The sequence below is a fragment of the Somniosus microcephalus genome, chromosome 5 (assembly GCF_052327205.1).
Source record: "Somniosus microcephalus isolate GS21.2 chromosome 5, FLI_Smic_1.0, whole genome shotgun sequence".
NCBI lineage: Eukaryota > Metazoa > Chordata > Chondrichthyes > Squaliformes > Somniosidae > Somniosus > Somniosus microcephalus.
Genome location: NC_140991.1, coordinates 98875782 through 98903128, shown reverse-complemented (window position 1 = coordinate 98903128; position 27347 = coordinate 98875782). Strand labels below are relative to the sequence as shown.

General features: G+C 44.2%; 1 protein-coding gene across 1 annotated transcript in view; it reads right to left on the bottom strand.

Annotated features, from left to right (window-relative positions):
• Positions 1-1851: 1851 nt before the first annotated feature.
• dazl (deleted in azoospermia-like) overlaps positions 1852-27347 on the bottom strand; it is a 147911-nt gene continuing 122415 nt past the window's right edge. Inside the window, exon 10 of the mRNA XM_085988024.1 lies at positions 1852-4443. Coding sequence (XP_085844150.1) covers positions 4414-4443 — 30 coding nt within the window. The 3' untranslated portion in view covers positions 1852-4413. The remainder of the gene's footprint in view (positions 4444-27347) is intronic.

Genomic DNA, 27347 nt, shown 5'->3' with positions numbered 1-27347 from the left:
AAGGCGCCGAATACCTCGAGTCTCTTCGCTGGGAGCAAGAAAAAGCCAAGCGCAAGCAGCGCACGTCAACACAAGCACCACACCCATCCGCCCCTTCAACCATCGTCTGCCCCACCTGTGACAGAGACTGTAGGTCCCACATTGGACTCACCAGTCACCTGAGAACTCATTTTTAATGTGGAAGCAAGTCATCCTCGGTTCTGTCCAAGAGAGAAGAATTGGGCCAAATGGCATCCTATGCTTTAAAATTCTATGATTATACATCGAGATTGCAAGTATGGAAGACACAAGATAAAATTAATGGCTCTAAAAATCCATGGCCTGCAATTCTGGCACTTAACTGGGATTATGCTCCTTAATTTGGGAGCCATCAACAGGCACCTGCCTTGTGCATAGGGGTCTGCATTTGGCTCCCCAGAAATTTCTTGAAGTGTCCCCTGTAGCTCCTTTAGCAAGGGACCACTCTATATAAAATAAATGCAACTTGCCTCCTCTTCAGGCTTCTATACCTTTGTCCTGGCCTGGACCCCAGGGTGGATCCCACAACCATTACGACAGCAGCTGGTTTGCCTGCTTGTAAGTGCCATATCTGCACCAATCCTACCTAGGGTCCTGCAGGGGCCGAGGTTGCAGGATCTCCAACATAAGAGTCCCTAGACCCACCTATATCAATGGCAATATTTGGGGTGGACAAATGTAAGAAATCACACAACACCAGGTTATAGTCCAACAGCTTTATGTGAAATCACAAGCTTTCGGAGCGCTGCTCCTTCGTCAGACTTCACCTGACGAAGGAGCAGGGCTCTGAAAGCTTGTGATTTCACATAAAGCTGTTGGACTATAACCTGGTGTTGTGTGATTTCTTACATTTGTCCACCCCAGTCCAACACCGGCATCTCCACACCAATATTTGGGGTGGTTAGAGGTTTCACCTATAACAGGTCATTATGAGTACTCCAATGTTCAGCCTTGACCTGATGTACCCAGAATGTGACCTAGTATCCAGCCTTTCCTGTCTGCTCCCACTTAATGTTATGGCAAGAAGGGCTGTGGATTTTCAGGCCCCATGTGCATCAGTGACAGGCAAGTGGAAGAAAATGAAATGAAGACTGACCTCTAAACGAGGCTATAAGTTAGCAGAGTGGAGGTAAATTCTCCTGACCTGATGCGAGTTGTTAAACAGGACCCCCCCTTCAGTAACCTAGTAAACAAGATCTAGCTTATGCCATTAGGGGCTACCGCAGAAGTCTGCAGTAAATTTTTAAATCAGTAGCATGCCACAATAAGGGCGATAGAAAAATAAACCTAACTGTAGCTATTAAATTTAGGTGGGCTACACATCCCATGGTGGGCTGGACACTCAGCTACAAGGCAATCCAAAGGATAATTCAGTTCTTTGCCCAGAAATAGATCTTATTTTTTTATCTAAATAGATCTTCCTTCACCTCCTTTCCTAAAAGAGGGGATGGTTACCCAACATCTAAAGCACAATTTTCTTTACAAAAAGATATAGTACCTCTAGTGACTTCCCCCATGGAATGACAATCATTTCCTTCAGTAACAGTGAAAGAAATAAGAACAATGGAAACAGCAAGAACACCAAATGCTTGTTGCACATGTGCAGATTTTACAAGAGTAACCATGCCTCAAATAACTTTGGATTTGTTTATAACAAAACCACCCTTACTTCCCTCACACAGTAAACAGATCACACTGTGAGGGTGGTAGGTTAAAAAGTGTACAGCAATTAAATTGGTACTCTTTGAAAGCTCACGAGAGAAGCATCCCACAGTTTGCAAGAGGTAGGCATCACTCCAGTTTAATGTTAAAGCATTTGTAAAATATTTGATCCAAAGTTTTAATGCAGTACTTTATTCAGAAATTTTTCATAGCTGAAAAAAACATAGAATTGCCTTCTAGCCAATATACTTCAATTTGATAGTCAACTCTTAAAGCAGACTGCTCCAAATAATTACAATGGGTCAAAAATCTAAATAGGACAGAAATGCACACTGAACCACATACAAATTTAACCAAAACACAGTATGACCGTGCTAAACATGTTTACTATAAAAAGGCAAAGGTACACAAAATTTACAAAGTATCAAAAACTTGTAAAATTGAGTCATTCATATTTTAAACATGCAAAGCATTCGCAAACAATGACATTTATTCCACATTTTAACTAGGGACAAGAAACTCAAATTTAAAAATAAAGCTTCATACATATTATGTTAAACCTTCAAAATTTGTTGTCTTCACAACTTGCTTTTATCAATATGGAAGGCGGCTTGTTTTACAGTTCTACAAAATGTTTTGCTAAGTTTCACTACTAACAAAGTTTAAGAATATTTTTTTTTAATCTTATATTTTTCATTGATTTTATACTAGATAACATGAAGGAAGTACTGACCCTGCTAAACTCTGGAAAGTGTGATCCCTAATTCAAAGTTAAAATTGGAATTGTCAGTTAATGTTTTCTATACACAAAAATGATTTTGGTTTTGGTGTCACAGTATAAATCACAAGCCCAAGTTGGTGCCAGATTACCAAACAAGGTCCAGCATGGTTAAAACACACTTTAAAGAAAAGCTCCAATTAACCTATATTTTAAGAGGCAGGGAACTCCAATATTCAGTTTAGAGCAGATTCACCATTTTATCTAAAAATAATCTTCAAAATGAGTATTTTCCCTTGAATGGCTGTTGAAGAAAATCAACTGTAAGCATAAAAAACAATTAAACATTACTTGAATTAGATGGGCAAGTCAGAAGCATTGAGAATTTTATTTAAAATTAGGAACTTTCAGGATAGATTTTAATTAAAACCTGTGCAAGATGGCTTTCCACCAAAAAAAGTTAAATCTCCCAAAATTTTCACACATTTCAGGCAGCACAAAGCAGTCAAACACAATTTACAGACAAAAGGCTGCCCAGAATCTACAAAACAGTTAATGGTCAGGATAAGTGGGAAAAAATGTAGATTAAATCATTTCAAATCAAAACCAATGGTGCTAGCAACTGAATATTGGACACATACTCTGTAAAATACAAGTTGCTTGTAGCCTTGCGTTTCATTTGTGAGTAAAGCCGTTATTAGTTTACAGTGGTTAAATTAAAAAGATGTAATTTCAAAATATTAAAAATAGACCCATTAAATTACTGTGGGTCGCAGTTCAATTGCTTTTTTGGTGAAAGTATAAGACACTGTAAAAGAGGAGAATATGTTAAAAATGTTTGTTGGATAGAACTGAGTTTTAAATAAGGGCTTATAAGTGATTTTTCAAGTAGTTAGCCCTACAATAATAGCAAAAGTCAGTTCATCCATATAAAATGGCATGGATATAAAATACAGGATCAGAATCACATGATTTGTAGTGAAATCTCAATATTTGGTCAAGAGAACCTCCCCAAGCATTTTGATACACATCTTTCTTGTTTAACAAATAATGAAATTCTACTACAATATTATGTGATATCATCTACTACGATGATAAAATCTATATTTCCTACAGTTATGGTAAAGCTTCATTTAAACTGTTCTGTAGTTGCTTATAGACATGAATTTTTAAATAAGAGTACTACTCATCAGCAAGTAGACGCCACTAGATTTCTCTTTGAAAACCATACAAAAAGCAATTTGTAGGGTGAATAAAAAGATACTGAAAATCTGAAACAAAAACAGAAAATGTGAAATAAATGGCTGTTCCCTCCACAGATGCTGACTGACATGCTGTGTGTTTCCAGAATTTTCTGCAATTTGTAAAGTTTGCTTGAATGGGTACGTCAACATAAACAAATGTGTATTAGGATTTGACATTTTCTTATAATTTAGCTCTGGGGCTGAAAATTTATATTCTTCTGGGAATCATGACAATCTGAAGGCATCACAATCAAGGCAATTTTATCACTACTTTTAACTGTCATTAACATTCTCATTTAATTCAGACTGCAAGTATGTCATAAAAAAGGCAGACAGTAATAAGGAAGTAATTTAATCTTGCGGTTCATATGATATCCATAAACCAATTGAGCTTCACTATTATAGCTAATGTCATCAGAACCTACAAGATAAATTACAATCTTAGGACACACTCATCCTAAGTCTGTACATTAGAAATTGAGATATATCAGAGAAATATAAAGTGGGTCTACTATCAATCACGTAGATATAAGAGTGATTCAACTGGAATGTGACCTGGAACACACTTATTAGTGCTTCCAGTAGGAAAATGGATTTTAGTTTTACATGATCAAAAGTGCTGTATGACAAGACCAACAGTAATAATGTAGCCCAGTCTTAAGGATCAACAGTATTGATATTAGCAAAGATCAGATTTAAAGATCAGTTAGTTTCATCCACCCTCTAAACAGGACCAGTTACTTCACTTCAGATGCTGTTGGACTACTTCTTCTAAACTGTAAACCTGTGTACTCTTTTCTCCTGAAAAGAAAAACAGCAAAACAAATTAGTAAATTTAAAATATACTTTAACAATAAATTGTTGCAAAAAGATAGTAAGTACAATTGAACATTAGGTGAAGCGCTGCAAGACAATATAAATTACTTCAGACTATTACCGTTGCAATAATAATTACCTGTACAGTTCAGTATCTTGCATAATAATAAGAAATTGCAATGATTTCATTGTACCAGAAATTGCACTGATACTGTATAACCAAAGCCAATAACAACCCTGATTATATTGCGGGGTGCATCACCACTGGATTAATTAATTTTATATACAGGAGAAAGTACTACGGTGTCAAAATATTCAAAGTTTTCATTTAGATTTGAAGGGGAAAAAGGAAGTCCATAATTTTTTTTTTATATACATATAAAATCTTGGACAGGGCATTAATTTCCTGTCCACAAACCTTACTTCCCATTAGGATTTTTGGTCATACTTTTGGGGCAACCTTTCCCATTCTAAATTCCTGTCATATTTCCCATGCAATTTTGCACTGCCAACTGTCACAATGCAGTTACAAGTTCTGGCCACTAAGTGCCCTTTGTGGTACAAGCCCCAAAAGTCTCTGAATTATTGGCTAACTCTGGCCACCATTTTCTTTTTATCATTCTCAGAAGGCAAGTTTTATTTTAGTTTTATTATAATTCAGTCTTGGGCTGTTTCCTGGGTCTGTGGCCAGCCTCCAGCTCTATTCCTTTGCCTACTGTCTGGTCTTTGGCCTCCTCCCATCCCTTCAACTGTTGTTCTTCCTGGGTACTGCACAAATCTGATCCAAATACTGGCCCAGCTTGGCATCCACCCACTTTTCTTGTTGGTCAACACTGGTCCTGACACAATGTGTATCTTTTAGCGGCCTTACAGCTCAGCCTCCACCGCCATCCAGGTCTTTTCGATGGTTGCTGCCAATGTGCTTGCTTTTCTTGCTGACCCTGTGAACCTCTCTTAGTAGCCTTGAAACCCACCCTCCCTTGAGCTGCTGTTTATAGATGCTACCTGCTTACCATCAGGATTTCATTAAACAAGTTAGAACATAAGAAATAGGAGCAGGAGTAGGCCAATTGGCCCCTCGAGCCTGCTCCGCCATTCAATAAGATCATGGCTGATCTGATCCTAACCGCCAATCCACTATGACAGGACTATCTCCTGAATCTAACAGAATTAGACACACGAAACAGGATCAGGCTACACGGCCCCTGGGCCCGCTCCGCTACCCACAGGGCCATGACCGATCCGCACCTAAACTCATGTCCAAATTCCTGCCCGCTCCCCGTAACCCTTAATTCCCTTTTCTTCTAGGAAACTGTCTATTTCTGTTTTAAATTTATGTAATGATGTAGCTTCGACAGCTTTTTGGGGCAGCATATTCCATGGACCTACCACCCTCTGAGTGAAGTAGTTCCTCCTCATCTCAGTTTTGAAAGAGCAGCCCCTTATTCTAAGACTATGCCCCCTAGTTCTAGTTTCACCCATCATCTGGAACATCCTCCCCACATCCACCCGATCCAACCCCTTCACAATCTTATATGTTTCAATAAGATCGCCTCTCATTCTTCTGAACTCCAATGAGTAGAGTCCCAATCTACTCAACCTCTCCTCATATGTCCATCCCCTCATCCCCGGGATTAACCGAGTGAACCTTCTTTGTACTGACTCGAGAGCAAGTATGTCTTTTCTTAAGTATGGACACCAATACTGTATGCAGTATTCCAGGTGCGGTCTCACCAATACCTTGTACAACTGAAGCAATACCTCCCTATTTTTATATTCTATCCCCCTAGCAATGAAAGCCAACATTCCATTGGCCTTCTTAATCACTTGCTGCACCTGCATACTAACCTTTTGAGTTTCGTGCACCAGGACCCCCAGATCCCTTTGTACTTCAGTACTTTCCAGTTTCTTGCCATTAAGATAATATGTAGTGCCTTTAACATGGAAAAACATCCCAGGGTGCTTCACAGACCCCTAAGACATTTAAGGAGATATTTCATAACTCTCAACAGAAATATATTCCAGTGAGAAAAAGATTTTAAGAGAAGGGAGCACTATCCGTGGCTAACTAAGGAAGTAAAGGATGGTAGCAAATGAAAAACGAAGGCATGCAATGTTGCCAAGATTGGTGGGAGGCCAGAGGATTGGGAAATTTAAAAAAACCAAAGGATGACTAAAAAAATGAATTAGGAGACTAAACTGACAAGAAATATTAAAACAGATAGTAAGAGCTTCTACATGTATATAAAAAGGAAGAGAGTAGCTAAAGTAAATATTGGTCCCTTAGAGGATGAGAATGGGGAATTAATAATGGGGAACGGGGAAATGGTAGAGACTCTGAACAAATATTTTGTATCTGTCTTCACGGTAGAAGACACTTCGACACTGTCGACCGTGAGGGATTATGGAGTGTCCTCCTCAAATTCGGCTGCCCTCAAAGGTTTGTCACTATCCTCCGCCTGCTTCACGACGACATGCAAGCCGTGATCCTGACCAACGGTTCCACCACAGACCCAATTCACGTACGAACCGGGGTCAAGCAAGGCTGTGTCATCGCACCAACACTCTTCTCAATCTTCCTTGCTGCAATGCTCCATCTCACCCTCAGTAAGCTCCCCACTGGAGTGGAGCTAATTTACAGAACGAACGGAAAACTGTTCAACCTCCGTCGCCTCCAGTCCAGATCCAAGGTCGTCCCATCCTCTGTCGTCGAATTACAGTATGCAGACGATGCTTGCATCTGCGCTCACTCGTTGGTCGAACTCCAAACCATCGTAAACACCTTCACCGAAGCATACGAGAAGACACAAACAACATCCCAATAATGGATAATCAAGGGGCCACAGGGAGGGGGGAACTAAAGACAATTAACTATCACTAAGGAAAAAGCACTTGGTAAAATAATGGGACTAAAAGACGACAAGTCCCCTGGACCAGATGGCCTGCATCCCAAGGTCTTAAAAGAAGTGGCTGCAGAGATAGTGGATGCATTGGTTGCAATATACCAAAATTCCCTGGACTCAAGAGGTCACAGCAGATTGGAAAACCGCAAATGTAACACCACTATTTAAGAGGGAGACAGAAAGCAGGAAATTATAGACCAGTTAGCCTAACATTTGTCATTGGGAAAATGCTGGAGTCCTTCATTAAGGAAGCGGTAGCAGGGCATTTGGAACATCATAATGCAGTCAAGCAGAATTTGCATGGTTTTATGTAAGGGAAATTATGTTTAACAAATTTGCTGGAGTTCTTTGAGGTGGTAACGAGCAGGGTGGACAAAGATGAGCCAGTGGATGTGGTGTATTTGGATTTCCAGAAGGCATTCGATAAGGTGCCACATAAAAGGTTATTGCATAAGATAAGAGCTCACGGAGTTGGGGGTAATATATTAGCATGGATAGAGAATTGGCTAACTAACAGAAAGTCCGGATAAATTGGTCATTTTCCTGTTGGCAAACAGTAACTAGTGGGGTGCCACAAGGATCGGTGCTGGGGCCGCAACTATTTACAATCTACATTAATGACTTGGATGAAGGGACCAAGTGTAATGTAGCCAAGTTTGCAGATGATACAAAGATGGGTGGGAAAGCAAGTTGTGCAGAGGACTCAAAGAATCTGAAAAGGGATATAGACAGGCTAAGTGAGTGGGCAAACATTTGGCAGATGGAGTATAATGTGGGAAAGTAAGAGGTTATCCGCTTTGGCAGGAAAAATAAAAAAGCAAATTATTTTTTAAATGGAGAGATAAATGCTACAGTTCAGAGGGACCCGGGGGTCCTTGTGCATGAAACACAAAAAGTTAGCAAGTAATCAAAAACGCAAATGGAATGTTGGCCTTTATTGCAAGGGGGTTGGAGTATAATAGCAGGGAAGTCCTGCTACAACTGTACAGGGTATTGGCGAGATCACACCTCGAGTACTGCGTACACAGTTTTGGTCTCCTTATTTAAGGAAAGATATACTTGCATTGGAGGCAGTTCAGAAGATGATTCACTAGGTTAACTCTAGAGGGGTTTGACTTATGAAGAAAGGTTGAGCAGGTTGGGCCTATACTCATTGGAATTTAAAAGAATGAGAGGTGATCTTATTGAAACATAAAAGATACTGAGGGGGCTCGACAAGGTAGATGCAGAGAGGATGTTTCCCCTTGTGGGCAATTCTAGAACTCGGGGGCATAGTTTCAAAATAAAGGGTCGCCCTTTTAGAACTGAGATGAGGAGGAATTTCTTCTGAGGGTTGTAATTCTGTGGAATTCTCTGCCCCAGAGAGACATGGAGGTTGGGTCATTAAATACATTTAAGATGGAGATAGACAGATTTTTGCAAGATAAAGGAGTGAAGGGTTATGGGGAGCAGGCAGGGAAGTGGCTTTGAGCCCAAGATCAGCCATAATCTTACTGAATGGCGGAGCAGGCTCGAGAGGCCAAGTGGCCTATTCCTGCTCCTATTTCTTATGTTCTTATGTTCCAAGACTCGAGACAAAGGAGGAGATATTAGGACAGGTGACCAAAAGCTTGATTAATGTGGTGGGTTTTAAGGAGGGCCTTAAAGGAGAAGTGGAGGCAGAGGGTTTAGGGTGGGAATACCAGAGCATGGAGCATAGATGGCTGAAGGCACGGCCGCCAACAGTGGGGCAAAGGAGGGGAGAAAGAATGCACAATAGGCCAGACTCAGAGTAAGAGAGTTCAGTGGATGCAGAGGTGGAGTTGTAGGGCTGGAAGAGTGGTGAGGCAGGCGAAGTTAGAGAGGTGGAAGTTGGCAGTTTTTGCGATAGAGAGTCAACAACAACAACTAGTATTATTTATATAGCACCTTTAATGTCGTAAAACATCCCAAGGTGCTTCACAGGAGTGTTACATGAGAAAAATTTGACACCGAGCCACATAAGGAGAAATTAGGGCCAACGACCAAAAGCTTGGTTAAAGAGGTAAGTTTTAAGGAGGTTAAAAGGAGGAAAGAGAAGTAGAGGGGTTTAGGGAGGAAATTCCAGAGCTGAAGGCACAGCCACTAACAGTTGAGCAATTATAATCAGGGATGCTCAAGAGGGTAGAATTAGAGGATTGCAGATAGCTCAGGGGATTGTGGGGCTGGAAGAGATTAGAGATATGGAGGATCGAGGCCATGGAGGGATTTGAAAACAAGGATGAGAAATTTTTAAAATCGAGGTGTTGTTTAACTGGGAGCCAATGTAGGCCAGCGAGCACAGAAGTGATGGGTGAACAGGACTTGGAGTTAGGACATGGGCAGCCGAGTTTTGGATGATCTCAAGTTTACGTACGGTAGAAAGTGGGAGGCCAGCCAAGATTGTGTTGGAATAGTCAAGTCTAGGAGATAACAAAGGCATGGATGAGGGTTTCAGCAGCAGATGAGCTGAGGCAGGGGTGGAGACGGGCGATGTTACGGAGGTGGAAATAGACGGTCTTAGCTATGCCTTGGATATTTCGGAAGTTCATTTCAGGGTTGTGAGCAGTCTGGTTCAGCTTCAGACAGATGTTAGGGAGAGGGATGGAGTCAGTGGCTAGGCAACGGAGTTTGTGGCAGACAATGTGACGACAATGGCTTCAGTCTTCCCAATATTTAATTGGAGAAAATTTCTGCTGATCCAGTCGGACAAGCAGTCTAACAATTTAGACACCGTGGAGGGATCGAGAGAAGTGGTGGTGAGGTAGAGCTGGGTGTCGTCAGCGTACATGTGGAAACTGACTGTTTTTGGATGATGTCACCAAGGGGCAGCATGTAGATGAGAAATAGGAGGGGGCCAAGGATAGATTCTTGGGGGACACCAGAGGTAACAATGCAGGAGCGGGAAGAGAAGCCGTTGCAGGTGATTCTTTGCCTACGATTAGATAAGAATGGAACCAGGCGAGTGCAGTCCCACCCAGCTGGACGACAGTGGAGAGGTGTTACAGGAGGATGGAGTGGTCAACCATGTCAAAGGCTGCAGACAGGTCGAGAAGGACGAGCAGGGATAGTTTACCTTTGTCACAGTCACAAAAGATTTCATTTGTGACTTTGATGAGAGCAGTTTCGGTACTGTGGCAGTGGCAGAAACCTGATTGGAAGGATTCAAACAGGAGTTCCAGGAAAGATGGACACGGATTTGGGAGGCGACAACACATTCAAGGATTGAGAGGAAAGGGAGGTTGAGATGGGACAGTAGTTTGCAAGGATGGAGACGTCAAGGGTTGGTTTTTTGAGAGGGATGATGACAGCATATTTGAAGGAGAGGAAGACAGTACCTGAGGAGAGAGAACTGTTAACAATGTCAACTAACATGGCAGCCAGAGAAAGAAGTTCGGGGTCAGCGGTTTAGCGGGAATAGGGTCGAGGGAGCAGAACGTGGGTCTCACGGACAAGAGAGCGGAGAGGTCACAAGGGGAGATCTGAGAGAAACTGGAGAAAGATGCGAGTTCAGGGCTAGAGCAGGGGGGAACCTTAGAGGAAATTTGGCCCGGTGGGCTAGGGGAAGAAAGGGAAGTGGCAGAGAGCAGATGGTCTCAATCTTGGAGACAATGAAGTCCATTGAGGGGAGGGTGGAGGAAACAGGGGAGAGCGGTTTAACAAGACCGTTAACAGTACAGAACAGAAGCCGGGGGCTATCTTTACATTCCAGAATGATCCTGGAATAGTGAGCAGTTTTGGCAGATGAGAGCAGGACCTGATAATGCTTTATGTGGTCCAGCCAGATCTGGCAGTGAATGGCTAAAGCAGTTATCCGCATATCCGTTCCAAGTTTGCGTCCCTTGGACTTAAGGGAGCGAAGATGAGGGCCGTACCAGGGTGAATGGCCAGGGTGAGAGAGAGTATTGGTTTTAATAGGGACTAGGGCATCAAAGGTGGCAGTGAGGGTGTGGTTGAGCAGACCTGTAGCTGCAGAAATGTCGGGGTGAATGGAGAGCCAAAGGCTGGACAGTTGGGATTTCGAAAGTGCAGTTGTAAGAGAGTTGGGAAGTGTGTTTTTTCCAGGGGAGGATACAGAAGGAAGTAGGGTTGCAGTTGGAGGGGGGAAAGGGGGATGTGGGTGGAGGGTGATACAAGGAAGTGGCCAGATATGGCCTTATCTGCAATTGACACAATGGGAGTAGTGAGGCCACGAGAGATGGCAAGGTCGAAGGGGTGGCCGTGAATATAGGTTGGGGAGTTTACATGGAGGGAGAGATTAAGGAAGGAAAGGAGGGTAGTGAACTCAGAGGAGAGAGAGCATGATGAATTGAGATGGAGGTTGAAATCACCAAGGATGAGAAATCACTTGGTGCTGAGGGAGGAAAGCAGTGAATATATCTCAGTGATAACATTTTTATGGTACTTGGGTGAGTGGTAGAGAACGAGAATTTTAAGTGAGAGGCAAGTGGGTGGAACAAGGTGAGATGTTCAAAGAAAGAGAATGTGCCAGAGGAGTGGGGGGACAGACCAAGGTGTAATTTGGGGAGGAGAGCCACACCGCCACCACGGCGGTCTGAGCGGGGCAACTGGCGGAAGGTATAGCCAGGTAAGGCTTCAGTTAAGGGTAAGGTGTCATCACCCTCAGCCAATTTTCCGTCAGGGACATGATGCTGATGCAATCATCCACGTTAAGCTCATGGATAGCAAGGGCCTTGTTCGCAAGTGAATGGGCATTCTGGAGGGAGATGTGGAAAGAGTCAGTGATGGCTGATCCACTGCCACCGTCCACAGAGTCAGTGCTGGAAGGGGTGAGTTGGACAGGGAGGAGATTGGCAAGATTAGCCCCCAGCGGGCATGCAGGTCAGCGAGAGAGTAGGATAGGACAGTCGGAGTTGCTGATCATGGAGGCAGCAACAAGTGCCAGTGGGCCCTTCAGAGGATGCCAAGAGAGGCACAGAGGGAAGCTGTAGGTTTATCCAAGAGGGACTCAAGCCTCGGACCACAGCAGGAGAGCAGAAAGGTCAAAGAGTAATGAAGGGTTGGGTAGGGATTTGGGAGGGCAGAGTATCTGAGAGAGGAGAGATGAAAGGAGGCATGACGACAGGAGACAGCGGTCAGGGAGAGAGAAAGAAAAAGGGGGAGAAAAAAGTGGACATAGAAGTGAATGGCTCAGGTCCGGAACGGCAGCCAAAATGCGCATGCGAATGGACACGGAAAAACTCCAAGTTACATAGGCCTGGTTATGTAGCAATTATTAGGATACATATTTCCTGGTAGTAGCAGGGAATAGGTTGGAGACAATAGTAGGGAGTCCAGAGTTACAGGATCAGAAGCTCAGCTCAGAGTCGAATAGGATATCACGATTGTGAACAGTCTGGTTCAGCATGGTTGGGGAAGGGGATAGAGATAGAATTGCTGGCAAGAGTACAGAATTTGTGGTGAGGGCCTAAGACGATGGCTTCGGTCGTCTCAACATTTAACTGGAGAAAATTACAGCTCATCCATGATTGGATATCAGTCAAGCAACATGTAGATGAGTAAGAGGAAGGGTCTAAGGACAGATCCTTGGGGGACTCGGGAGGAAAGCTGCAGGGGTGCGAAGAGAAGCCATTGTTGGAAATGCTGTGGCTACGATTGGATCAGTAGGTAAGAGTAGAACAAAGTGAGGGCAATTCCACGGAGCTGGATAACGGAGGACAGGCATTGGTGGAGGATGGTATGGGCAACCAAATCAAAGATTGCAAAGATCGAGGTCAGTCACAGATGATGCCATTTGTTGCAGTAGTAGGGTCATTTCAGCGCTATGACAGGGGCAGAAATCTGACTTAAGAAATTCAAATATGGAGTTGCAGTAAAGATGGGCACGGATTTGGCAGGCAACATGTTCTAGAACTTGAGAGGAAAGTTTTCAAAGAAACAAGGACAGTACCTGAGGAGAGGGAATAATTTACAATGTCAGTTAGCATGGAAGCCAGGAAGGGAAGTTGGGTGGTCAGCAGTTTAGTGGGAATGGGTTTAAGAGAGCAGGAGACAAGTCTCATGGACAAGATGCATGGCCAAAAGATTGGTGGGGGAAGGAAAAGTTCAATTTCATGGGGCACTGGCACCAGTATGGAGACAGGAAGGAGCTCTACCGGAACCAGAGTGGGACCAATGTCCTAGTGGAAAAGGATAAATAGAGCTTTTGATAGGACTTTAAACTGGCAAGACAGGGGAGGGAGTCTGGTGAAAGAAACATAAGTCTGAAGCGAAAAGAAATAGAAGAGGAGAATAAAGGTCAGACCAAGTAACAAACATGGGTAACAAACGGTCAGGGAACAAATACAGTTACAAAACAGAAGTATAAAAGGACTGTTAAACAATGTTCCCTCCAAATTGTGCATGGTTCCTTTAAATTTGCTGCGCAACTGCCTGCTCACCCATGGTATCTTAGAGAAAATAGCTTGTGAGCGGCCTGCGCGGTACCATCCCGATTGCTGCACGGCTGCAGCCACACGCAGCTTAGAGGGAACATTGCTGTTAAGTAAAAGGGACTATTAATGACGAATTAAACATCTATACAGCAATGTACACAGCATCCCAAATAAAACGAGGGAATGTGAGGCAATAATGTGTAGCGAGGAACCAGATGTAGTAGGAATAACTAACATGGCTACATAAAGAACAAGACTAGCAACTAAATATTGCACAGATGCTGCCTGACCTGCTGAGTATTTCTAGCATTTTCTGGTTTTATTTTATAATAAAATAGTTAGCATGGATCCCAAAAGGGAAGGTCATGCTTGACCAATCTTACTGAATTATTTGAAGTAACAGAAAGAGTAGATAAGGGTAATGCAGATGTAATATATTTGGATTTTCAAAAGGCCTTCGATAAGATGTCGCATAATAGACTCATGACTAAGGTCAGAGCATGTGGAATCAAGGAACAAGCAGCAGAATGGATAGTAAGCTGATCACAAAACAGAGAGAGTAGGGGTTAAATGTAGTTACTCAGGCTGGCAAAAGGTAGGAAGTGGTGTTCCACAATGATTGGTGCTGGGACCACTGTTCTTCACAATTTACATAAACAATTCTGACTAAGTCCAATTTAAAAATTTGCAGACAACTCCAAATTTTGGAAGGGGAGGGAGGTAGCTAATAGAGGAGGCCTGCAACAAAATACAGGAAGACATTAATAAACTCACACAATGGGCGTACATTTGGCAAATGAACTTCTATAAAGATTAAGAGTGAGGTAGTACATTTTGGTAGGAAGAATAAACCGGCCACATACTCCTTGGAAAATCTAAATGAGGTAGAGGCACAGGCCTCGATTTTAACTGACCCGTGGAGTCGGGATTGGAGGCGTGCGGGGGGGTTAAAGTCCCGAAAGCATCCCGCCCCAAACCCGCCTCCATGTAAGTTTCAAAGGAGGCGGGTACCCGCCCCGCACTGGGACCCGCCTACCCGAGGCGGGAGGGGGATTAATGACAATTAATTGCCTGTTAACAGGCAGTTTTTAACCTAATCCCCTATTTTAAAGCTTGAAATGTGGGATTCCCGACGGCTCCAAACCACGGCAAGTTAGTTAGAGGAGTCGGGCCATTGGGTTGAAGGACTTGGAGGGGTCGAGATGTCGGTGTTCAGGTGAGTGATGGGTGCATGAGTGCAAAGGTAAGTGTGTTTGGTGTGTCAAGTGTGTAAAGAAATTTAAATTACCTGTACTTACCTTTTTAGCCTTCCTTCCTCTAGGTTTCGGGAGTCCATCATCTAACCGGCACAGAAAGCAGAACGGCTGCGAACTGTCAAAAGTGACAGCCTGCAGCTTTCTGTGCCAGAGATATTTCTAACTGAGTCGGTGTAGAAGGGCTCAGGTGACAAGACTGTCAGTGTTTGACAGCTTCAAACAGCTGTGAAACACTGATACTTCATCTGTCAAAACGTCTTGACAGATGAAATTTCAGTCTGTGACGTCACCTGTTGCCAGGTGGCCCTTAATTGGCCTGCTGAGCCCGCGTGGATTGGCCGCATCTCGATGGAGGCGGGACTACAACCCCAAAAGTTGTAGTCCCGCCTCCTTCCCGACTTCTGAGTGAAAATCACCCCCAGAGTATCTAAATGGGGTAGAGGCACAGAGGGATCTGGGGGCACAGATATACAAATAACTAAGAGTAGCGACACAGGTTAATAAGGCCATAAAAAAAGCAAAAACACAGGTTCATTTCTTGAGGGATAGAATTGAAAAGCAGAGAAGCCATGTTAAAACATGTATAGAACCTTGGTTAGACCACACTTGCAGTATTGTGAACAGTTCTGGTCTCCATATTATAAAAAAAGCATTAGAGAAGGTACAAAAGATTTTATTAGGTATAACCTCTCCATTCTGGTATCATTCTATCAGATTAAGAGTGAACAGGCTGGGGCTCTTTTCTCTAGAAAAGAGACAAGGGGTGACCTAATAGAGGTCTTGAAAGGGTTTGATAGGGTAGACGTAGTGAAGATGATGTTTCTACTTGCAGGGAGATCAGAACTAGGGGCTATAAATATAAGATAGTCACTAATAAATCTAATAGGGAATTCAGGAGACACCTCACCCAGAGAGTGGCGTGGTTAGAATGTGGAACTCGCTACCACAAGGAGTAGTTGAGGCAACTAGCATAGATGTGTTTAAGGGGAAACTAGATAAACACGAGGGTGAAAGGAATAGGATATGTTGATGGGGTTAGATGAAGGGTGGGAGGAGACTCGTGTGGAGCATAAACATTGGCATGGACCTGCTAGGCTGAATGGCCAGTTTGTGTGCTGTAAATACTTTGTAATACTATGTAATGACCTTGGAGGGGAAATGGGGGGGGGGAGATAAGAGAAACTAGAGAAAGATGTAGGTTCAGAGTTAGGACAGAGGGGAAACCAAGTGGATATTTGGCTTGGTGAGCAAGGGGAAGGAAGGAAGTAGCAGAGACAGCTGAACAGATAGTTTCAATCTTAGTAACAAAGACATCCATGAAAGGAGTTGAAGGCAGTGTTTGGTAGTAGAGAAAAGACAGCAAGGGTTATATTTGCTCTACCATATGATCCTGGAGTAGTGAATGGTTTGGGCAGAGGAGACCAAGGCCAAAGTGCTTGACATGGTCCAGCCAGACCAGATATTCTCATGTCTGAACCCTTTGAACTTGAGGGGGCAAATCAACCGGGATGGGATAGAGAAAAGGTTTGGTTGGGGACATGGGCATCAAAGATGGACATGAGGTTAAAGCACATTGATGACCGCAGAAGTATTGCGGTGAATGGAGGACCAAAGGCTAGACAGTTGGGGTTTAGAAAGTGCAAATGTAAGAGACTTGGAGAGTTTTTGCCCCAGGGACAGGATACAGAAGGAAGGATGTGGGTGGCAAGGGATAAAAGGAAGTAATCAGAGATGACCTTGTCTGTGATAGAAACCATGGAAGTAGAGAAGCCACAGGAGATGGCAAGGTCAAGGGGGTGCCCTGAAGGAACGTTTACATGGAGGGAGAGTTTAATGGAGGACAGGGCAATGAATTCAGGAGGAGAGAGGTCAAGGGAAGTAGAGATGAAGATTGAAATCACAGAGTCGTCGTCACTGAGTGCACAGGCTGAGGGAGAAAAGGAGGATATCTGGATGTGAAACCAGGGTGGCGTAGAGAATGAGGATTTTAAAAGGGAGGTGCTTGAAGGAGAAGCAAGTACCAGAGAAGTTGGGGAGAGACCAAGATGTGATTTAGTGATAAGAGCCACACGCCGCCACAGTAGTTTGGACAGGGAAAGTGGTAGAAAATATAGCCAGGCATGCTTCAGTAAAAGCCAAGGTGATGCCACTTGTGAGCAAAGTTTGTCGAAACCAGGATACCAATGCAATCAGCACATTAACATCATGAAAAGCAAGTTCCTTGTTAATGTGTAAACGGGCATTTTTAAAAAATTCGTTCCTGGGATGTGGGCATCGCTGCAAGGCCAACATTTATTGCCCATCCCTAATTGCCCGAGAAGGTGGTGGTGAACCGCTGTATACTTCCTTCCAGCTTGGAAGTTAAGAGGCAACCACAGTGCTGTGGGTCTAGTGTCATATATAGGTCAGGCCAGGTAAGATTTCCTTCTCTAAAGAACATTAGTGAACCAGATGGGTTTTTATTCCAGATTTAATTTAATTAACTGAATTTAAATTCCCCAGCTGCCAAGGTGGGATTTGAACTCACGTCTCCAGATCATTAATCCAGGCCTCTGGATTACTAGTTCAGTAACATAACCACTATGCCACCGTTCCCGATAACTGGAGGGAAATGCGTGGGGTTGTGATTGTTGGTCTGTGGATCTGCAAAGGTGTCAGGTTGGTGGGGTGATTGGGATGGGAATGAGATTGGTGAAGTTAGCCCCAACGGGTGTGCTGGGCAGGAAGGTTGGGGAGAGGAGGAGTTGCTTCTCATAAAATGGGAGCCGTGATAGACCCTTCAGAGAATATCAAGGGAGCGTGTAGCTGTCAGCTTACCCAAAAGGTATTCAAGCCTGGAAAGGTGGCAGCAGGGTAGGAAGGCAGAGAATCAGTGATGGTGGGGATTGGGAAGGGGAAGGGATAAAGTACCCAAGAGGGGAGAAAGGAAAGTTGACATGACTGGGTGGCGGGAAGGCAACAGGAGAGAAAGGTTCGAGAGGCCAAGAGGAAAAAAGGAGATAGAAGTAAAAGGGCTCAGGTCCAAAGGGGTAGGTACAGAGAGAAATATGATTACATAGTCATGGCAGAGATTAGAAGCGAGGACATTCTGCTTTATCCCCAACTTTTTTTCTTCTGTAGCCATGTTTTTTTGCCAGGTCTTGGCGCTAGACTAGAAACCATCAATTTGTTGTTAGCATTATAAGCGCATTAAAATAAATTACTGGTTCCCAACTTAGTATTGGGAAGGATGCATTTTGCAGTTCACATGACTTTAAAAATTGATTACTGGTTTTTACCACTAAAATTCAAAACAATTTTTTTTTTAATGCACCATCATTCATTAATAGCACTATAAGCAGTTTAGAAAAATTCTTAATTGCCAACTTTTGCTGGAAACCACTGTTACATTATTGTTTGGGCATGAGTAGCACTGGCAACAAGGGCATGCAGGGAGTGAGTGGACTAGGGGGTTTCTCATGCTCTTGTTCAACCTCACTCACCTGCTCCCAATCCTGTCTCCAACCCAGTCCCAATGCCTTGTCTGGGCCTTGCATTCACAGGTGTTTTCCGTCCACCAACACCATCCCACTCCAGCTGCTGCTTGCCACCCAAGTCACGACTCCAACCCCACCCCAGCCCCATGTCCAGCCTATACCACTCCCTCCGGCCTCCTACTTTTTACAATCGTTCCATTCACCTCAGCCCCAAGCACACTCTCTTTGCCAGTTCCAACATTAAACTGGGAATCAGCAATCTTTTTCCTCCACACTACTCACCCAAAATGAAAACAAAAATGGCAGAGAAGAAAACAGAATAATCAAAAGAACCAAAACAAAAGTGCAGACAAGAAAAACAGGAAAGGTCAAGGAAAACAGAGAATAATATGGCAATAATATGATAAACACAAGTAACATTTTCTCCAAGTCACTGAACAATGACATGCGATATTTACAAATGTTGGCCTCAATTTTAAAGCCCCTTCCCCAACAGGCAGGAAAGGGTCGGGTTAAAATCTTGAAAATTTGAAATCCTGCTTCTAACTAATGTTCCAGGCCACTGTAATATTAAACATCAATTCAGGCCATCGACAAGCTCCTGCTAAAAGCAAGCAGGACCCTACTTAACATGCAAAAGTCAGGGTCCAACATAATATTATCAATCATGGGAATTCTGTACTGTCTGCTGCCTGGCAGCAGAACCTCAGCGGGCGGAACCAAAGAGGCCAAGCTATGTTTAAAAATATCCTTCTCTGAACTGCTTGTGGGCCAGAAGGAGCAAGATTTCTCCTCCTAGACCCTTCAAGAACTCTCCTCACACTGACTGCTGGGGACTGTTCCGACGGGTCCCCGGCTGCGGCCTACTACCGCCAAAATTTCCACTTCAACCCGCTGGCGAGGTTTTATTTAAATGAGGCCACTAAAATTGGCAGCTTCTCAAGCTGCGCCACCTGCTACCTGGCTCTCAAACACCGTTACCGCCCCCTGGGTAGAAATCAAGGCCTATATCTCCAATGGTGTGGAGATGCCGGTGTTGGACTGGGGTGGACAAATGTAAGAAGTCACACAACACCAGGTTATAGTCCAACAGTTTTATTTGAAATCACAAGCTTTCGGAGCGCTGCTCCTTCGTCAGGTGAAGTGGAGAGATGCATAAAGATACAGCTTATATAGTCAGAGAATCATGCAAGATGATTACAGGTAATCTTTCTAACTGCCATTTATCACACCTTGGCAGAGAGATAATCACAGCAATCAAAGGTGTGAATTGTGTCCAAACAGGTCAGTCAGGAAAACATTACATCAAAGAACAATGAGGTGGGGTCACAAGGGGTCAAATGTTGCAGATGCTGGGGTCTGTATGAAAAACAAAAGACAAAAAAACTTTTTTTTTTGCTGGAAATTACACGATAACATCATCAAGTTCCATTCCACCATCAAACTCACCATGGACTACTCCTCAGAATCGGTTTCATTCTTGGACACACGAATCTCCATCAAAGACGGACACCTCAGCACTTCACTCTACCGCAAGCCCACGGGCAACCTCAGGATGCTCCACTTCTCCAGCTTCCACCCTAACCACGTTAAAGAAGCCATCCCCTATGGACAAGCCCTGCGAATACACAGGATCTGCTCAGACGAGGAGGAACATGATGGCCACCTACAGATGCTGAAAGACGCCCTCGTAAGAACGGGATATGACACTCGACTCGATCGACAGTTCCGACGGGCCACAGCAAAAAATCGCATAGACCTCCTCAGAAGACAAACACGGGACACAACCAACAGAGTACCCTTTGTCGTCCAGTACTTCCCCGGAGCGGAGAAACTACGCTATGTTCTTCGCAGCCTTCAACAGATCATCGATGACGACGAACACCTCGCTAAGGCCATCCCCACGCCTCCACTACTCACCTTCAAACAGCCGCCTAACCTCAAACAGACCATCGTTCGCAGCAAATTACCCAGCTTTCAGGAGAACAGCGACCATGACACCACACAACCCTGCCACGGCAACCTCTGCAAGACATGCCAGATCATCAACACAGATACCATCATCACACGTGAGGACACCACCCACCAGGTACATGGTACATACTCATGTGACTCGGCCAACGTTGTCTACCTCATACGTTGCAGGAAAGGATGCCGCAGAGCATGGTACATCGGCGAGACCATGCAGACACTGACAACGGATGAACGGACACCGCGCAACAATCGCCAGGCAGGAGTGTTCCCTCCCAGTCGGGGAACACTTCAGCAGTCAAGGACATTCAGCCTCCGATCTTCGGGTAAGCATTCTCCAAGGCGGCCTTCGAGACACACAACGCAAAATCGTAGAGCAGAAACTGATAGCCAAGTTCCGCACTCATGAGGACGGCCTCAACCGGGATCTTGGGTTCATGGCACGCTACATGTAACCCAAGACGTAGGGTCACCCAGACTCGAGTCGTCGTTGGCTTGTTCTCTCTACACAGATGCGGCCGGACCTGCTGTGATTTCCAGCAAAAATGTTTTTTTGTCTTTTTTGTTTTTCATACAGACCCCAGCATTTGACCCCTTGTGACCCCACCTCATTGTTCTTTGATGTAATGTTTTCCTGACTGACCTGTTTGGACACCATTCACACCTTTGATTGCTGTGATTATCTTTCTGCCAAGGTGTGATAAATGGCAGTTAGAAAGATTACCTGTAATCATCTTGCATTATTCTCTGACTATATAAGCTGTGTCTTTATGCATCGCTCCACTTCACCTGACGAAGGAGCAGCGCTCCAAAAGCTTGTGATTTCAAATAAAACTGTTGGACTATAACCTGGTGTTGTGTGACTTCTTACATATATCTCCAATGATGTTGTGCAGGAGCAGTCAATCTGTACAGGGTTGGAAAAAGTTTACCTTAATGTTCCCAAGAATATGATGCTACTACAACAAGATTGGTATGTGGGTTATCTGCTCCACCAAAAACATTTTCCAGGAGGATTCCTACGTTAAGATGTCCAAGCTCACCTATTACATTTCCATGACATCAGCAGGTGGCACTGTAATAGGAGTTTCAATGTTAAATTGTGAATTGCCTATCAAGTCACACTGAGTGCTCTGGAGTCAGTTAACCCTGTACCCAAGCATCCCTCTAGCTCCATCTGCTGCTTTAAACATTTTTAATTCAAATTACTATTCCCGCAAAAAAAAAAATAAACAGAATTCTCTCTATCAACCTCTGGTTCCTGCGGTTACTTTTTTCACTGCCTGGCTCTTTTTTTATGCCCAGGTTCCTGCCCGTTGAATTCCCGCGCCCCCCCCCCCCCCCCCAATTCACCACTCTTTTCAAGTCCTGATTCTTTTTTTTTAAATGTCTGGTATGAGACATGTTAGGCTGACATTTGCAATGAGCGAGTAAGGCCGTCCAGGTCTCCAAGTGCTCAATGCCATATAAGTCCATGCCGAGGATGTTGATGTAAAGGGTGACACCACTTTCTGCTAACATAGGTTTTATAGCCTTTGACAAAGATTGCAATCTAGACTTGCCATCAATACCACTGAAGATAGTAACCGTGCACACAATGGAGTTCAGAGAGTGGAAGCTGCTGGCTAAACCCCTTAAAACTGTATTCAACATGAACTGGCTGATAGCCTGTGAAATCAAACTATTAACAGAATAGTGAGAAAGGGCATGAGCCTTGCGAAGCAAACTTCTGTGGGTGCAACGCCGCTGCTGCTTTGGGGAAATGGAAGGGGAGGTGGTGATTGGGACGTTGAGCCTTGAACTGGAGGTTTGAGCATCCTTTATCTTTATTTCTAACCCCCCCCCCATTACTTTTAAAAATTTATCCTTGCTTCTCCCTGTGCCTGGTTGGCTGCCCCGAAGCATGGCAGAGAACAGGCCCAGCTGGATCGGGACCCAAGGGGTATGTGGAGCATCCAATGCCGCCTGCTACTGCTATTCATCTGGTTTCGCTCTGCACATTACCCGCTGTTCTTTTCTTTGTGCTTCTCTCGTCTGGCTAGCTGCTACCTCCAAGTATAAAGTAAAATAGCCTGGCTGAATCAGGGCTTGTAGAGGCCTGGTGCTGCTGACCTGGCTTCTTCTGAAGACTCTTTGCTAGGACCTCCAGCCACATTGTTGTGAAGGTCTAGCCAACTATTACTTAGCATTATATATGACCCACCCAAAAAGTGTGGAAAAATAAAGTTACTCTCAAGAATTCTTTTCTCCTGTTGCTGGAGCAGAGTTCTATAGTGGTAACAGGAAAAAAAATTAAGAAAGGAAAAGGAATATGCAACTGTACTGCTGGTAGGAGCAGATTTCAATGCGGCCAACAGGAAAACAAATTGCATTGCAAGCAAGCAATAAACAAACAATGCACAGTAAATGCGCTAATGTTGATCAATAACCAAAAAAGACAGGGAAAAATCCTCATCACGGTACACAAATATGGACAATAGACAGATTAAGTAAATGGGCAAAACTGTGGCAAATGGAGTTCAATGTGGAGAAGTGTGAGGTAATCCACTTTGGACTCCAGAAAGATACACAGAGTATTTTCTAAATGGTGAGAAACTAGGAACTGTAGAGGAGCAGAGAGATTTGGCTGTACATGTACACAAATCACTAAAGGCTAGTGGACAGGTACAAAAAGCAATCAAAGGGCGAATGGAATGCTGACCGTTATCTCACAGGGGCTGGAATCAAGGGGGTGGAAGTTATGCTTCAGTTAGAGAGCCTTGGTCAGACCCCATCTCGTGTACTGCATTCAGTTCTGGGCATGGCATCTCAGGAAGGATACATTGACCTTAAGAGGGGGCTGATGCGCAGATTCATCAGAATGATACCGGGGTTAAATTATGAGGACAGGTTGCATAAACTTGGCTTGTATTCCCTAGAGTATAGACGATTGAGTGGTGCTATTATCAAGGGGTTCAGATAGGGTAAATAAAGAGAAACTATTTCCTCTGATGGGGATCCAGAACAAGGAGCAACAATCTTAAAATTAGAGCTAGGCAGTTCAGGAGTGAAATCAGGAATTACTTCTTCACACAAAGGGTAGTACAGGTAGACTATCCTTTATCCGCACTTCCGAAAACCTCTAAAAACTGGAAGTTTTTTCGTGGAGCGTAAGTCGTGCGCACGACATGACCCGAGTGACGCCAAACATGACAGGAGTGGTCCGGGAGCTCTGCCTTTCCCTGTGAGCAGGGCAGAGGGTCACAGAGTTCCCTCCTGGGTAGGAGATTGCAGGCCGAGCCGGGCAGTGTGAAGGAGGTACCGGGAGAGTGAACCCAACAATACAGCGGCCCGTCCAATAGCTGCAGCGGCCTGTCTGATAGTCTTTTCTCCCCCCCCCCCCCACCCCCGACCTGATTTGTGGGCCAGCTTAGTGTAGGAGTCAACCGATATCCGGCTTTCCCACAACTGGCGGCGGCAGTCGAGCCCCAGACCCCCGATAAGTCAAGGAATTCTGATACGGAGCAGGGGGAGCTGGAAACCTCGATCTAACGGCAGAAATCAGCAGCCGTTTTGTTAGGTTTTTTTTCTTCCCCTAGCATTTTTTTTTCTTCCCCTAGCATTTTTTTTTTTATAAACAGTCAGGCTGTGGAAAGAGTCTCTGTAGCTTAGCAACAGCTTCAGAGACGCTTCCAAGGCAGGGCCCGAGTGTTTACAAGCTGTTGCTAAGCAACAGTGTTTGTTGTCAGATACGGAGATGAAAACCTTCTGAAATCCGAAAAATTCCAAAAACCGAAACACAGCTGGCCCCAAGGTTTTCGGATAAAGGATAGTCTACCTGTAGAAATCTGGAATTCTCTCCCCAAAATGCTGTGGATGCTGGGTGAATTGAAACTTTCAAGACTGAGGTCGGTAAGATTTTTGTTAGGTAAGGATATCAAAGGATATGGATCAAAGGCGGATAAATAGGGTTGAGATACAGATCAGCCATGATCTAACTGAATGATGGAACTGGCTCAAGGGGCTAGAGCAATTCCTGTGCCTATGGGAGGTGGCACAAATCTAAAGCAACAGGGAGTCAGTCAGTCATTCAGGAAACTAACATAGGAGGGAATGATGGGTTAAAGGTTAGGACTTTAAAAGAAGCAATCCTGACTCAAAGCAACAAAAAAATAAACAAGTGATCTAAAGTATGGCAACTATTAAATCTCCTCTTCACAGAGGTACAATACCAGATCTCAGAAACTTTCATCCCCGGCATGCCATGCCACATACCACTTTCATGACTCTCTTCCATGCCATTTCACTTGTCACTTCCCACCCAATAAAGTATTAAGAAACAAAGAGAAACACAATTAAAAGCAGAAGCCAATAGAAGGACAAAGACAGAAAGAAACAGCTACAGGTAAGTTATAGGCCACGTAAACTGCCATACTGTGAGCCATGACATGGGACTCCAGTAGTGGAGATTAAAAAAGGCACTAAACTTGAGAATTTAAAATGAGAACAAATGTGTTTTTCTTTTATTGATACCATTCAATTAATAGAAAAATTGATGCCACAGAAGTCAACACAACCACACGCATCACGGCTCACTGACAAAAGGATATAGATGAACACTACAACATGCCTAAGTAGGAACCAATTAATAAATTCATCGAGCACCAATCTTAGAAAAAAAAATCAAATCAATTAAGAGCAACAAGCAGCAGCAATCAATGACTTCAGAGCAACAGACTAAACAATCATCTATGCATAGAGCAGTGGGCACATCAAATCAATAAATTAATGGAGTGCCAGGCACCAGTGGAATCAATACACCACCAAAGATAGCAGAGACTTGAATAGCCCCCAGCCTGACATTGGGCTGCCAGAAAGTTTATGAAGGTCTACAAATGAGGCAACTGGGATCCTCTTATCAAGTGAAAAAATTTAATAATGGGTTTTAAACATCTGATAAACAGCAAAAATCTGAGGTTGTGGGGGCGATGGCTGCCGATTGGAAAGAGTTCATAAATTAACTCCACTATGCCACCAGTAGTTGTAATTTACAATTACAGTGATAGGCAACTCCTGTTTACATAAAAAGTTTATAGATTCTCATTAGCCCCATGTACATGATTCTTTTAAAAATGTCAAATGTTGACATATAAAGCATGAATCAAAAGCATGACACAAGAAGTTAAGGTTTGTAGACAAAGTGCAAACCAAAGCAAGATTTTTTTTTTTTTTTTTTAAATATACTCGGGCGTCAGCCTTGGCTCAGTGCTAAAGGACACTGTACTGTCAGAAGTGCCGTCTTTCGGATGAGATGTTAAAACCGCTCTCAGATGCACGTAAATGATCCCATGGCACTAATCGAAGGGCAGGGGAGTTCTCCTGGTATCTTGGCCAACATTTATCTCTCAACCAACCTTACCAACAAAAACAGATTATCTGGTCATTTTTCTCATTGCTGTTTGTGGCCCAAGCTTTGTGCAAATTGGCTGCTGTGTTTCTGTACATTAGAACAATGACTTCAAAAGCAATTCATTGGCTTTGAGACAACCTGGGGCTGAGAAAGGCACTATATAAACACAAGTTCTTCCTTTCTTTCAGTTGATTTCCCTGGCATTGCACACAGCAAGTCAGGGATATGATCTTAGTCTTACCTACCTTGGCTGTCTCCCAGTTGTTGTTTCTCAGTCTCCCCTCAAGTCTTCCTTTCTCTCTCCCCATTTTCTTTTAGTTCTCTCGCGGTACTCTTCTGCTTCTCATTTTCTTTTAGGTGGCACAGTGGGTGATAGGACATGAGATGGTATGGTGGGGAAAGGAGCCATCAGCAGCTACAGACTGCATTGTGCGCGTGCGTAGGGGCAGTTATGTGCAGGGCAGATCCCTTTCGGCAACACATGCTTCCTACCTCCTCGTTTCCATCACATTCACCTTCCCACCATCTCCCATCCTTCTCACCAATCCCTCATTCCCATCACTACCCCACCATTTCCTTTTTGAACTACCCACTCAACCCACATCCTCCCCTTCTTGCTCCACCCTCCATCCAGTTCCCTCTGGTTCCCCTCGTTCAAGGGTGGGTGGCACAGGGTCCCTTCACCCTCAGCCTATTTCCCACCTCCTCTCCCACATTGGTTTCCCTCAAAAAGGCTTTGCTTGCTTTCAATATTAAAAAAAATAAATGACGATGAGAAGACAATGTATCTCGGGCTCCTCTCTCTTAGGTAGAATAGGTAGCTAGAATTTTTGGCCGTGATTTCGCCAACTGAGGCTGGTGTCGCGGTCCTAGCCTACTGCAGCCCGCACTCCAAGTGATTTTACATTAGTAGGGCTTGTTAAGCCTGCCCCGTGAGGTTCCCGGCCAATAAAAAGGAAGCGGGTCCGATTACGTCATTTGATGACGCATCATCAGCCGGTTTCCTTAAAGGGGCCATGTCCAAATTGATTCTGCTGTCTGTGTTCTACAGCATTGAGGTGCTGCAAACACTGACACGCACTGCACAAAGGTGCCGGCTGCACCCAAGCTCCCCATGACTCCCTCCATATGCTTATGGAGGGAGTCACAGCACGCAGGGAGGTTCTCTTCCCTTCCCATGGGCGGAAGAGACCTCCTCAGGAGATCAATGCAGCCTGGTTGCACATTGCACAAGCAGGGATGTGGTCAGGAGGACCAGGCTGCAGTGGCGCAAGCCTTTCACACTGTTCTCAGTAAATCATGAAACGTTACTGCCAAGCCACACTCAACCTCATCCTGCTGTGCCTCTCATCACATCCCCATCACTCTGCCTTCCCTACCCTACCCCTGCACATCTTTACAAACACCAATTTACTTTGCACCTCCACCCATCCCCCTCTATCTACATTATCATATCCCCATCTCACTAGCCACCCGTCACACTCACCTTCATCCTACTGCAA